At 45.8% G+C, this 14,536-nt stretch overlaps 1 protein-coding gene across 1 annotated transcript in view; it reads left to right on the top strand.

Moving 5' to 3' along the window:
• The window catches only part of IL16 (interleukin 16), an 87,117-nt gene that overhangs the window by 37,639 nt on the left and 34,942 nt on the right, over nt 1-14,536 (top strand). The window contains exons 3-5 of the mRNA XM_065870923.1: nt 4,317-4,425; nt 9,475-9,617; nt 11,924-12,034. Coding sequence (XP_065726995.1) covers nt 4,317-4,425; nt 9,475-9,617; nt 11,924-12,034 — 363 coding nt within the window. The remainder of the gene's footprint in view (nt 1-4,316; nt 4,426-9,474; nt 9,618-11,923; nt 12,035-14,536) is intronic.

Here is a 14,536-nt window from a genome sequence, read left to right as displayed (position 1 = left end):
TTCACCTGACAAAAGAGGATACCAAGACCAAACAATCAACTGACCAGTCCAGAGTCATAAGAGGCTTTATGCTGCTGGCCTCATGACCCTTTATCTGCTCATCCCACTGTGCATATCTCGTGGAGAAACATTATGCTCAGGGTTTTATGATTAAAAAGAATGAATAGGGCTTCCCTGGTGGCGCAATGGTTGAGAGTCCCCCTGCATGCTCCGGTCTGGGAAGATCTCACGTGCCGCGGAGCGGCTGGGCCCGTGAGCCATGGCCACTGAGCCCGCACGTCTGGAGTCTGTGCTCCGCAACGGGAGAGGCCACAGCAGTGAGAGGGCCGCGTACCACAAAAAAAAAAAAAAAAAAAAAAAGAATGAATAATACCTTGAGATGATCTCAGAGTCTGGAAGAGCACTGGATCCTTGTCAATGTCCAGGAAATAGAAGGTCCATAGCACTTGTGCCATTGCCTCTATTTTTGGAGCTTTTAGGGGCCATATCGTTTTTTACATATATGTCTGATAGAAAATTGCTACTTAGATCTCATCTTCTGTTTATGGGAGTACATTTCCGTTCTTCCCTGTAGTAGCTGTCCAGTGAACTGATTCATACCACAGCCGTGTCAAAGTGAAGCACCTCCACTTTTCACAGCTATCCAAGAGCTTGACGGTAGCCTGCTTAGATGCAACTCATTGAAACCTTCAGCCAGTTCAGAGACTGGCTACATGGCAGAGGTTACATGTCTCATGTCTGAGACAGCTTTGGCTGGAGGACACAGAGTCGTGGAGTAGAAGGACTCGTCCATAAACTTTGTGCAAGCAGCAGAGGGTCTGTGGTCGGCATGTCCACAGTGAGATTACTGCTCCTGGAGCCACGGCCAGAAAAGGCTGAGCCGCTGAAATGTAGAGAACAGGGTGGCCGAGTGGTTGAGCCGGCTGGTTCAATTCCTTTTGGATAAGGTCTAAAGTCTTTTTTTTTTTTGCGGTACGCGGGCCTCTCACTGCTGTGGCCTCTCCCGTTGTGGAGCACAGGCTCCGGACGCACAGGCTCAGCGGCCGTGGCTCATGGGCCCAGCCGCTCCCGCAGCATGTGGGATCCTCCCGGACCGGGGCACAAACCTGCGTCCCCTGCATCGGCAGGCAGACTCCCAACCACTGCGCCACCAGGGAAGCCCAGGGAAGCCCTCTAAAGTCTTTTAAGATTCCCTGTTCTGAATGTGGCGTTAACCATTTCCAGGTAATCTGGACAAAAAAAAAAAAAAAAGACTCCACTTCTATGATTCTTCTGCCATCAATTGGCTTTATATGTCAAGCAATTTCTAAATCATCTTTTGGACAGGGAGCTTTATAAAGAGGATTAAAAGAAAGAAATTTAACAATAAATATACTTTGTCGTAAGTCTTCTAATGTGACAATTGAAGTAAATATAAAATTAATCACTTGCTTCTGGTCTGAAGTAATACATGCTCATTATAGAATATATGAAAAATACAGAAAGTTGTAAAAGAGAAAATAAGTAGCTATAATCCCATCACCCAAACACAATCCTGCTAATTCATGAGAGCAGGACCTTGTCTTTCTCGAGTACTGCCATATCCTTATCCTCGGAATAGTGCCTCATACGTAGTAAATGCTTAGTAAAATATGGTGAATGAAAGAGTGTTACTATTTTGGTGTATTTATTTACAGTCCTTTTTCTAGGCCTATTTTACATGATTGTAGTCAGACTCTATTCAGATCATAATATCTTTTTTTTCTAACTTACCATGATAATACAAGTATATCTATATCCCAAAAGCTCTTTATAAACATTATTTTAAAAGATACTTAGTATTCTATGTTTTGTGTTTACCTCATTTACTTATTTATCTTCATCTTACTAGATATTTGGGGGGAAATACATTACAATTGTACTTTGCAAATAAGGCTTCACTTAAACAAGTAGACATACTGGCTGTTTTATCAGTGAATCCAAAAGAGATACTGAAATAACATGTTATTATTTACTTTCATAGTCTCACTGGAGAACATGAAGAGGTGGGAATAATGCCAGAGGGCAGTCTTGATATTAGAATTAGGACATGACCTCGAGAAACTATTGGAGCTAAGAAATATCTTTTGACTACCATGTCGTATGAAACAGCTAATTCAAAGAACCAGTCATTTTGCTAAGTCCTAGAAATGTGGAGTCTCAAGAATTCAACTGAACTAAACCACCTTCCATATAATCCCTGTTGTCTCCTTTAAAACGTTTCCTGGACTACCCTGGTTAGAGAAGATAATTTTGTTCAGGTTAATATAGCGCCATCTGCTGGTGAAAAGGAAAATGAATGTCTAGGAAGATGAGTTCTCTGATTTTAACATTGATGTGTACAAGAAATAAAAGGGAATTGATATGTGGTTTCTTGCAGGATCCCCTTGTGTCAGAACTGGATACAGTTTTAAAAAGAAAAAAAGGCTGTGAGTGGACTTCTGGCTCCAGACGGTTACATGTACACTTTATTAACTCCCCCACCTCTTAGAAATTTCTATCAAAAAAAAAAAAAAAAAAAAACTACCAATAGGGAGAAAAGCATGTCAGAACAGGAAGCCACGGAAAGGGGCCAACCACATTCTGGAACCCATGAGAACTTTCTGCATGACATAGTGCAGGTGAGACTGGATTGAGGGAAGGGCTTGTTAGCCTGCCGTTGACCACACGGGAGGGAAAGGCCTGGGGAATGAGTGGGACAGGGGCCAGCAGACCCCTCAACCCCAATACCTACCAGCTCACAATGCCGGGGGCTGGAGGGGAGGATGGGTTACTTGGTGCATAGTGAGAGGCAGCGGTAGATCCTCCCTCCTTCCACTCTGGGAAATGTACCAGGTGCTGGAAGTCGGCAGGCACTTGGCACACGAAATTAACCGGCACTGCCAAGGCTGGCTTTGAACAAGACGGACCTGTCAGAAAAGGGTGGCAGGTACCCCTAGCAAACCTCTACGCTAAAACACTAAATCCCGGGTAGCATTTGAGTCAATTAGAGTTTCTAGATAGGATAACCAATACCCCTAAACTCTATACTCAGCAAATCATTCAAGTGTGACGACCACAGGAAGACATTCTCAGACATGCAAATATTCAGAGCTTTCCATCTGCACAACTTTCCTGAGAACACACACACACATACACACACTCTCTCTTTCTCTCCGAAGGATTATGGTCGTGAGGAATAAAACCAACATAACTCAAGAATTAAGTCAAGATCATTGTGGCTAATAAAATTATGCAATAAAAAAAGATACAAAAAGTAGTTCTGGAAAGAGAAGTAAAATAATTAATGCCATTATCCTCATTGTTAACCTCTAGCCTTCTGTCCGTCTGTCCTCTGTTTCTAAAATACCAGGGTGAGGAGAGGGAAGTGCGTGAAAGTTGTTTCAGATTCTCATCTTACCCGAGGAAGGGTCATATGTTTTCTATTTCATCACTGACCCTGATAGAGAGATGAGTTCAAGTATGTGATTTAATACATACTGCTTATAGACTCAGTACAATGAGTTCCCAAATTATTAGTATAAGAAGAAGCAGGGGAAATTGGATCAATATGGCAAGGTAGAAAAAGAATAACAGAATGATAACCAAATTTAACTTAAGAATATTGATTTTTCAAGTCCTAAATGAAATCTTCACGGAGAGAAATCAGCAGTATAAGAAATTTGTAAAACACTCAAGAATGCATGGATGGTTCAATATTAAGAAATCTCTTTATATAATATTCTTTGAATGACGGTTTCTACGTGCCTATTATGTGCCAGAACGATGGAACTTACTTGATCATCTTCTCTAACACATTCCTCCCAGCCTCCCATTTACGTCAGTCTCTAGTTCTTTTCTTGGTAGCACTTATTATTCTCTGTCATTATCTTTCACCTTTATCTGTTTGCTTGTTTGCCGTCGGCCTTCCGTCACGAAAATGCCTTTTCTCAGTGCCCTTCTCTGTCTTGCTCACAGCTAAATCCCTAATGCCTAACAAAGAACCTGACATGTAATAGCTGACATAATCATTCAACATTTGTTGCATTAGTTCAACATTTATGCAATCTCTATTCATTCTTTATTATAATTTGTATTCTTTGTCACATAAAGATATTATATTTTCATATTCTTTATTAACTGAATTAATATATCTATGAGTTAATGGATGACAGTAATTCTAAATCCCTGCTCTCATAGAGCCTGTAATTTAGTGGAGGAGACAGACAATCTGACAAGTACTTCCATGGTCAGTGTCGAAATCTCAGTTTTTCTGTTCTAACTAAGTTGCTGAATAAAAGATGGAAATTGTTTTGCAGGAAGCTTCTACACCTTCCTCTCGAGAAAAGTGTGGAAAACTGGATGCACAAAGTAGTAACTTCCTGTTTCCCAAAGCCTGTCACCAAAGGACACGCAGCAACTCAACCAGTAAGTGTGTCATTGAACCATCTTTAGGAGCAGGGCTTAGATGTTGCTGAATATCGAGAACATCAGTGATGTTGGAGATTTGGGGGAGGGTGGGTCTCTGCTTGTCCAGCTGGACTAGCCCAAGATGGTGGTCTGCTTGCCCCTCTGAGAGCACCCTTCACTGCGTTTGCATGTCCTGGCCAGCTAGAGCACCTCTGCCCTTGCTGACAGAGCTATCTGTGGTTTAGTCAACTTCTCTTCTAGATGGACTTCAAGTGCCAAGTTGGGATGACCTGACACAGAAGATAAAAGATGAGGACTTTACACCTGCTCTGTCATCTAAGATGCTCCTTGGTCTTAGGAAGGCCACTGTCTCTCTCAGGGCCTCTGTCACCTCATCTGGTATAGGATGGGAGCTGGGGCTGGAAGATGTCGTGATTCTTGGTTGTTGCAAAGAGAACGGTGCTAATGCAAAGTCAGGAAAATGTGAAGAATGCAGAAAAGCACGAAGAAATTAAAACAATGCCAAATCCTAATTAGAGGCAATCTATGTTAGCATTGTCAATTATTTTCCTCCTATGCCTATATATGCCTATAGAAAACACACACAAACACACACACACACACACACACACACACACACCCTTGACCTCACGTCATTGGGAATTCTTTGGTAAACACTATTTTTAGTGGATATATAGTGTTTTATTATGTACATAATCTAGTTAGCTTGCTCCCTATTATTAGATAGGTAAGTTATTCTCAGCTTTTTGCTAACATAATCAACATTGCTGAGACTGTCCATGAAATTTTGTTCGACTTTACAGTGATTTTCTCAGGTGAAATATACAAGGCAGTGGACTGATGTGTGGTTAGGAGCTCACACTTGGCAGCCAAGGCACTTGGATTTAGATCCTGCTTCCAGAAATAATTATCTCTGTGACCTTGGGCACATCCCTTAAACGCTCTAAGCCTCGTGTGATTCTGTTGTAGGATGGACCATCATTATATTAATCATTTCCTATTTTTGGACTACTAGTTGCCCTTTTTCATCACTTTTTTTCCTTTAGCATAATATCCTAGAAATGGAGTTTCAAAAGGTAAATATACCTTAGATTTTTATCTGGGCTTCCAAATTTCCAGAGCTAATACTCTAATAAATGTATACAAATAACAATTTCTTCAATCATAGCCCACACTGGATGATAATTTTAAAAATATTTGCCATGCAGGTTTCTCTCTATTCCCCTCTTCCCCTTACCCATTGTCTGCTTTTTTGGTGGAGTGGAGGGTGGGTTGTTTTGCACCCAGGAGCAGCTTCACAATTTGTGGGGATCATTGTAAGATGAAAATGTGGGACTCCTGTTCAAATATTATGAAGAATTTCAAAATGGCGACAGCAGAGCATTAAACCAAGCTGAATACCTTCTAAGTCTGGGGCTCTGTGTGAATTCACAGGTCGCATGCCCGTGAAGCAGCCCTGCTTGCAGCCCAGCCACTGACTCTTTCAGATGGCGTCATCCAGGTGCCCTGGCCCTCTGGTTTCTAGTTGAGTTCAGTCGATGAGAGGATCCTCAGTTGGTTATCTTTCTTTTAACTTAATTTTTTAGCATGAAGATGTTCTCATCTTTATCTAATCAAATTCATCAAATTTTCCTGTCTAACGTTAAAAGTGTCTTCCACATCCAGAGAACTATTAAATATTTGGCTGTGTTTTCTTCTAGTTTTTCCTCATGTATACTTATTTAATTATTACACTCTGACACCTTTAAGTTGCTTCCAGCTTATCAACATTTACAAAATAATTATAGATACACGCTGTACACATTTCTTTTATCATATTTGGTTACATATTTAGGAGAGAATCATTGAGGTTCTATAATATGAAGATTATTAAGTATACAACCACATCGATTAACTTATTTCTACATAGTGTTGTTTTTTCCAGTTTTTTAAATGATTTGCCTTTTTTTTTCCCAACTTACTCTATCTGTAATTTATTTTTGGTGTTTGCTATGTAGCAAGTATCTAGATAGATTTTTTTTTCTAAGTGGGTGATTCCAGCATTACTCATTGGTAGTTTCTGCCCATCCTTTTATTTTACACTTTTTGTTTATTTTGTTTATCTCTTGCAAATGATATGCACTTGGATCTCGAAAGCAAATCTGGCAATCTTTTTAAAGAGAGAAGCTTAAGCCATTGACATTAGTATTATAATTAATATTTGCTTTTACTCATGTTCTTTTTCATACTTATTTACTTATGTATTTGGTTGCACTGGGTCTTACGTGGCAGCATGCAAACTCTTAGTTGTGGCATGCATGTGGGATCTAGGTCCCTGACCAGGGGTCGAACCTGGGCCTCTCGCATTGGGAGCATGGAGTCCTATCCACTGCGCCATCAGGGAAGTCCCTCATGTTCTTTTTATACTTTCTGTTTTTATGGTTACTTGTCATTTGTTTTCTGCCTCTTGCTCTGTGTGTGAGTGTGTGTGTGTGTGTGTGTGTGTGTGTGTTTAGTTTTTACAGTGATTTGTAAGGTTTATTTAATTTTTCTCACCACTTCCAATTTCCTTTAAGTTTAATCAATTAAGTTTAATTAATTAATAATACTTGAGACTACATTTTCCAAATTGTCCCCCTAATGGAAGATGGTGTTATTTACCTCTAGTCCCATTCCCATTTATTTTTCCATTTCATAATTCAATGTAAACTTAAATTAGAAACTCACATTATTATTATATAATCTTCAAAATATATAGTCAAAATTTATTTTGGTTTTTGCATTAGATTTTATAACCACATTTTCAGTGAACTCACTCAGTGCTACATGTTAACTGATTTCAACTTCCCCCACTCAAGGTGATAATTTTGATGTATTTCCTTGCTGTTGGAGCACATCCAGTAATTTTTTGAAAGAGTAGGTGAGGGCTCAGACCAGTTAGTGCTTTCGAGAGACTGCTTGTCCTGACTCTGGGCCTATGTCCTTGCTGATTGGAACTCATAGTGGGAGCAGGAACCACAGAAAGCCCGAGTTTTTATTTTTTGGTCTGGATCAGTGAGGGTAGAAGTGGAGTTAGCTTGGCCTGTTCCCCCTGTGCTTGCCCGTGGCTCTAGGTGCTTCTGTCCTGTGGACCGATCCCAGTTGGCCACGTGATTGCTTGTCCTTATTCCCTCTGAACCCAAACGGTACACCGCTGCCCTTCGTCAGATGGCAGTCACCTTGCACTGCTGTGGGCAGAGAGAATGGGAGACTCGTTTTGATTTCCTCACCATGAAGTGAGGAGCTCAACTCCCTCAAGGTTCCTCAAAAGCTGGACGCATCGCCTGGGGAGCCTGATAAACACACAGAACCCCCGCCCCCACCCCCACCTCCGCCCCAGACCCCATCCATGCAGACATGGATTCAATAGGTCTGGGTGGGGCATTGAAATTTGCCCCACTTACGATACACACCAGTTAAACATGACGCACAGACAGATTTAGGACCATCTGTAGCCCCTCCTCCCAACCCCACTCCAGGATTCCTCGTCCCCGCTTTCTGGGGCGTGGTTTTCTGAACCTCCTGGCTTCCTCTCTCTCCTGGCCCCTCTGGGGTCAGAGGGTCTCTGTGAGTCATGGAGAACCAGCTCCTTGTGTGGAGACAGCTGCTGGGAGCAGCTGTCCTGGCAGGGAAACATTGCCCCAGCCACTTGGAGTGCCAGTGGACCAGGACATCTCCTTTCTCCCCCAGGCCTTTGTCCCTTCTTCCTCTTCCCCTTAGGGATCTCACATCTCCAGGAATGCCCATTCTGTCCCACGTTCTCAGCCCACCCTGGGCAGTGGCTTTCTTTCTTCAGCCTAAGTCTTTACCATGCTAAGAATGAAAGCAAACCAAAAGCTCTGCTCCAACGTCCCTTCTTCGCTCTGAACCACCACCCATCTCGTGTCTTTCTCTTGGGAAATTTCCCACCGAAGCCTTGTCCACTCACTTGAGTGGAGGGACACTAGGAAAATCGGCCCCTCTCTGGGTGCCTGCTGCCCAGTACCGTGGCCGCTGTTCACATCTCGAGCACTTGGAGTGTGGCTCGTCCAAATGCTCAGAGTGTAAAAGACGCGCCCAACTCAAAGACTAAGCACAAAACCAAAAAAAGGATGCAAAATACCTCATTAATAGCTTTATGTATTATATGTTAAAATGACAGGGTTTAGGTCTATTGGACTAAATGCAATACACGATTAATATTAACCTCGCTTTTCCTTTTGACTTGTTTTTTTAATGTGGCTGCTAGAAAATTTCAAATTACATATGTGACTTGTATTATATTTCAATTGAGAAGCACTGATCTAGACAGTGAGGGGCCATAGCAGAGAATCTCTGCAGATTTTTCCAGCTGGAAGAGGTAGAGTTCCCGGTTGGGTGAAAGGAAGTCTGGGGTTCCCCCAAAAGAAAAAGAAGATGATGGCTTTGCATTTTCTTAGATCCCCAAAGAATCAAGAGTTGACCCTGCCTGCCTGTGTTAGGGGTGTGTATGTGCCTGTGTGTGCGTGTGTGTGTACGTGTGCGCGTGTGTAAGAAGCGGTCAGGTGCTGTCGGGAGGTTGGGTGTCGCCATGGCAGATCCCACAGGCTCCTGCCCGGTCTCTTCTCTGGCTCTACATGTCTGGGGGCATTCCTCCTCTCCCTCCTCTCCCTCCTCTCCCTCCTCTCCCTCCTGGGTCGAGATTGCAAACCCCCTGGCAGCAGGCACTGGAGTTGACAGAGCATTGCGGTTTCCTGAGAGCCCAGCATCCTGCTTGACATGTAGGAGATGCCTTGCCAGCTGTCTCGAGTTGAGCTGAGGTGAGATGGAAGTGACAGTCCCACCTGCGCCCTGCGGTGCAGACAGCATGAATGGAGCTAATGCTGCCTACGTCTTCATTGGCCCCCACTCTGCATCCTGCACCCAGCACTGGGCGCTCCATGGTTCAAGTTCACTCTGGCCGCTGGCTCATGAGGGCTGGCCGTTGGCCGGGGCTGACGTTGTTCTCCCTTGAGCTTTGCTTTCTGACAGCACAAATGATCTCTTCCTTTTTTTCCTCTCCTGGGTTAGGTGTTAATCCCTACTGCACAGGAGAGATTGATTTTCCAATGACCAAGAAATCGGCAGCTTCCACAGACAGGCAGCCTTATTCCCTCTGTAGCAACAGGAAGTCTCTGTCTCAACAACTGGACTGTGCAACGGGAAAGGCTGTGGTAAGAACGAAGGCAGGGGACCCTGGAGAGCAGGGGGAGAGGGGAGGGGTCCAGACTCAGCGGCGGCTGAAGAGACCTTCCTAGTGGTTTGACGTCCACAGAATTACAGAGGGGAGGGGCTGGCTTCGTGAGTGTGGGCACCTGCAGGCAGAGAACCACATTAGGAACGGTCACCTATGAGTGCCAGGCACTTGTGACCGCGGCTGCTTTGATGCTATGAGGAGCTGATGTGCAGAGAACATTCCACCCATGCAGACCCTGAACGGGCACTTTATGTGGGTCCCTTTATTTCATCTGCACGGCGACCCTAGGAGGTGGGCGAGGGAAGTGAGGACAAGTTAAGGAAGGCATGTGAATTCACATTGCTAATAAGAGTCCGCCCTGGGACTCGAAGTCAGAGCTTCAGGATTCCAGAACCTGCGCTTTTAGCCCCTGTGATGTAGTGACTTGCTTTACACATTTTGCCTCTACAGTAAGTCCCCTACACACGAACGAGTTCTGTTCCGAGAGCGTGTTCGTAAATCCAATTTGTTCGTAAGTCCAAGAGTTAGCCTAGGTCCCCAACTAACACAATCGGCTCTCTAGTACTGCACTGGAATAGGTTTATAATACTTTTCACACAAACAATACATAAAAAAAACAAACACAAAAACAAAGGAAACATTTTTAATCTTATAGTACGGTACCTTGAAAAGTACAGTAGCACAGTACAACAGCTGGCATCCAGGGGCTGGCATCGAGTGAACAGGCAAGAAGAGTTACTGACTAGAGGAGGGAGAGGAGGTGGGAGATGCTAGAGCTGAAGGATCGTCAGCAACAGGAGACGGAGGGCGAGCTGCGATGTCACTCATGCCTGACATGGATGGCCCATACATTTGCATCTTGGAAAGTTTGCAACTTGAAAGTTCGTATGTAGGGGACTTACTGTAATTCCTGAGCTTAGAATGGAGGGTAATGTTAGCCCCATTGTACAGCGAGGAAGCAGAGGCTTGGCAAGGGGAGTAGCGGTCTGAATTCACACATCTTGAAAACCTAAGGGTCCAACATTGAAACCAAGCCCTCACCAGTCCATGCCCTTCCCACTGTGGGGCATGAGGTTGCAGTCTGAGAGCCAAGCAGGTGTGAAGCACAGGGTCCCCTCACTTGTCACCCCAGCCAGCCTGTTGTGTCCCTGAGCCCCGGCCGAGGCACAAGGCACCCGCAGTGCCTCCTGCGGCCACCTGTGAGCATACAGCGCCCTCCGTCTGCAGCACCCTGTCCCCTTCCCTCACCTCTAGCCTGCAAACCCTACCCCATCCTTCAAAACCCTTCCTAGCACTACTTCCGCTGCGAGCTCTCCTGAGTCCTCCAAGTGCTTGACCCTTATATGTTTCTTGACGCCCATCGTAACGTGTCTGGGCTTCTCTTACAGACTCACCCAACGTGCCTTGTTGGTGTCATTACTTACGTTAGGGTCTTAGCTCCCCTGTAGGGTCCATAGTCAAGCGATGTTTGATTCTCCCCACACGGTACACATCAGATGCTTGAAGATTTCATTTCTCTCTTCCGTTCCCTTCCTTGAGCTATTAGGCTTTTCGCTCACCAGCGGGAATCATCAGGGTTCCAGTGTTAGAAAAAGACAGCTTCCGAAGTGACAGGTGACTTTACAGATAAGGAACCCGAGGCACAGAGGGGTTAAGTCAGTTTCCCAAGGTCACCAGCTGATAGTTGGAGAGCCAGGCAGCCGGGCTCCCAAGTCTGAGACCTAACCACCATGCTCCTTTGCCCCTCTCCGCGGCACTTCCTGTGGGGCGCAGGGCGTGTGTCTGTTTGGCACGCCTGCTCCTATGCAAGTGGGTAATCCCCTGTCTGCCTCCCCCTGGAATTTACATTCTGAGTTTTCACATCTTTGGGTTCCTGACCCTTTGCCCACCACCCTGTGCCTGGCACTAAATGGGGTCTCCGTAAATGTGGCTTGGATTCTGTCGAGGGTGTCCTTGGCCGTTGGCTTCCCAACCTGGGCTGGGGACTCCGGTTATGGGACTCGTTGTCCTGGGGCAGCGTGGTCTGTGTCACTCCCGTGACAAGCCTTAGCGAGCCTCTGGCTGCTGGTCCACAGGGAGATCAGGCTCCTGGGGCCACCAAAACAGCCCCCCTCCACCAGACGCCCACCCACACCCCATTCACCATGCTCTGGCCCATCTCCCTCAGGAGAGAGGGCACCAGGGTCCTCTCCTCGGCTGGGCCTTCCCTGTCCCCGTTCCCAGCAAGGTGTGTGCTGTCGTCCTGTTGACTCATCCTCTCCCCACCCTGGTCCCTCGTTCCAGGGTCCGTCAAGGCCAATACGGTCGCTCAGCACAGCTCAGCTTGTGCAGCCCTTGGGGGGCCTCCAGGCATCCGTCATCTCCAACATCGTGCTGATGAAGGGCCAGGCCAAGGTGAGCAAGGACTGTGGCCAACAGAAGTTACTGGGTCGACACGGGTGCCTGAGGAGCTGTCATGTCGCGGGAAGGGTGGAGAGAGGGACTGGTGATTCTGGCTCAGAACACGAGTGTTCGGATGCTCTCCTGCCGGCACGGGGAGGGGCAGTCAGGGTTGCTCTGCCCTGTGCAGGTCACAGGAAGACAAATGTTGCCCAGTTTTTCCCTGGCGTAGTATTTTCCAGAAGTTAGTTTTACTTGAATTCAAAACATCATCATAGTCAGTTCAGGCTGCTACAGCAGAAATACCATAGACTGGGCGGCTTAAACAGCAGGTATTTATTTCTCACGGTTCTGGAGGCTGGGGGTCCAAGTTGAAGGTGCCGGCAGATGCCACATATGTTGAGGACTCCTCTCCTGATTCACGGATGCCTCGTTCTCTCTGTGTCCACACATGGTGGAAGGAGCAAGGGAGTTCTCTGGGGTCTCTTTTGTGAGAGCGCTAATCCCATTCATGAGGGCTCCACCATTTTTCTTTTTTTTTTTTTTTGGACCAAGGCCGTATTTTTCTTTAGAATAAATATATTTTGTAAACAAAGCAAGTACATATATAAACAAATTAGCCTTTATTTTCTTTTGTTTTTGCCTTTATTTTATTTTACTTATTTTTTTTAATTGAAGTATAGTTGATGTACAATATTATATAAGTTTCAGGTGTACAACATAGTGATTCACAATTTTGAAAGGTTATATTCCATTTATAGTTATTGTAAAATAGTGGCTATATTCCCTGTGCTGGACAATATTTCCTTGTAGCTTATTTTATACATAGTAGTTTGTACCTCTTCACCTTCTATCCCTACCTGCCCCCGCCCCCTTCAGGAGTGCTCCCCCTTTATGGCCTAGTTACTTCCCAAAGGCTCCCCCTAACATATAATTTGGGATAGGGACATAAACATTCAGTCTGTGTGTCTTCCCCAAATTCAGATATTCAGACTGATTTTTGCCCCACAATTGAGAAATATCGAAAGGGGGGCACAAAAGCAGTGGTAATGGTGGGACATCCCAGATGCTCCTTGGCATTGCTTCCAGAACATGCCATCCCATACATGGAGTTGACGTGGGCACTGAAGAACTTCTGAAATAGACATGGCAGCTGCTGCAAAGTCCTCAGGCCAGCCCAGGGAACCGAGATGCTTAAATGATGGAAGGGTAGGTTTCTACCCACCTCATATGATTTTGGTGTGCGGTATGAGGGAAGATCTGTTCACCGATATGGTCTTCCTGCAGGAGGGCCCCATATGTCTGGAGTCCTTCCCTCCACCCCCACCCCTCCTGTCTCCTGGGAGCTGAGCAGAGATAAATGAGGAGACACAAGTGGGAAGTACTGAGATGTTTGTTCCTCTAATCACAAGGGGGTCACTCACGCCAGTGCTGATTTTCTCTAGACAGCCCCTCTTTCTGATTTGTAAATCACAATGCTTGTGCCCCCTTGAATTTAGGTAGAAGCATTTTTAACATGGTTGACTTTTAGACTTTTTTCAATGCTCAAAAGGAGGCAGAGTGGAGAAAAGCACCAACACTCATGCAAAGATGATCAACAGTGGTGTCAGTCATCTCGGTGTGCGTAGACTGTACAGTCAGTAAATAGATTTCGTGGGCAGATGTGTCACTGGGTGGATTGAACTGGCCTCGATGGAGAGCCGTAAGGTGTTTGGTGTCGGAAGCCTGGAGTGCAGAGCAGGGATGATGGGTTAGAAATACGGTGGGTCTCCCACTGTCCTCCTGATACACCTCCACACCGAAGACCTCATCATTAACAGGGATAAGTAGGAGGAGGAAGAAGCAGAGCTAGAAGGTTCCACCAGTGCCTGAGGTAGCCAAAAACAATAAAACCAGCGACCAAAACCCAGGCATTGTGCTAAGGGCTTTGCAAGGATCATTCCTTTAATTCTCACAAAACCCTATTATTATCTCCTGTTAATAGGTGAGGAGACTGGGGATCTGGGACTTACAGGACTGGCCCAACGTCACTTGGTTAGTGAGCAGTTGACTCAAGACTTTCTGAGCCCTGGATCTTGTTCTTAACCACTACACCATCCGGCCTCACCAGGGTGGGTGAAAGTTTGGGTCTAGAGCAATTATTTCAGCCAGGAAGAAGTTGGGCGCCCATACAGGGAGCCCGGAAGCTGCCCTACCTCTCATTTTCCTACCCCCATGCTGCTCCTGGACACCGTTGCTCTTTCCCATCCTGGAACACCCACACCTTCACCAGAAGCTCACACCAGCACCCTGTCCGCACAGCTTTCCTGTCTGGCCCCTGCTCGCCAGGCTCCCTTAGGGTCTTGAAGGTGGCTGCCTGGCCTGCCACCTCTGTGATGCTGGGCCGAGCAGCTGCTGGCCTCGGAGAAATTGCCCAGGCGCGGTGATGCTGTTACTTGGCAGCCATCACTTGGAGGGGTCTTCCTGGGAGCCAAGTTGCTTACTGCTTCCTGGCACGCTTGCAAGCTGAATCCAAAG

Source organism: Phocoena phocoena, chromosome 2 (genome assembly GCF_963924675.1).
Source record: "Phocoena phocoena chromosome 2, mPhoPho1.1, whole genome shotgun sequence".
NCBI lineage: Eukaryota > Metazoa > Chordata > Mammalia > Artiodactyla > Phocoenidae > Phocoena > Phocoena phocoena.
Note: the sequence above shows the minus strand (reverse complement) of the source record. Positions and strands in the feature narration are given on the sequence as shown.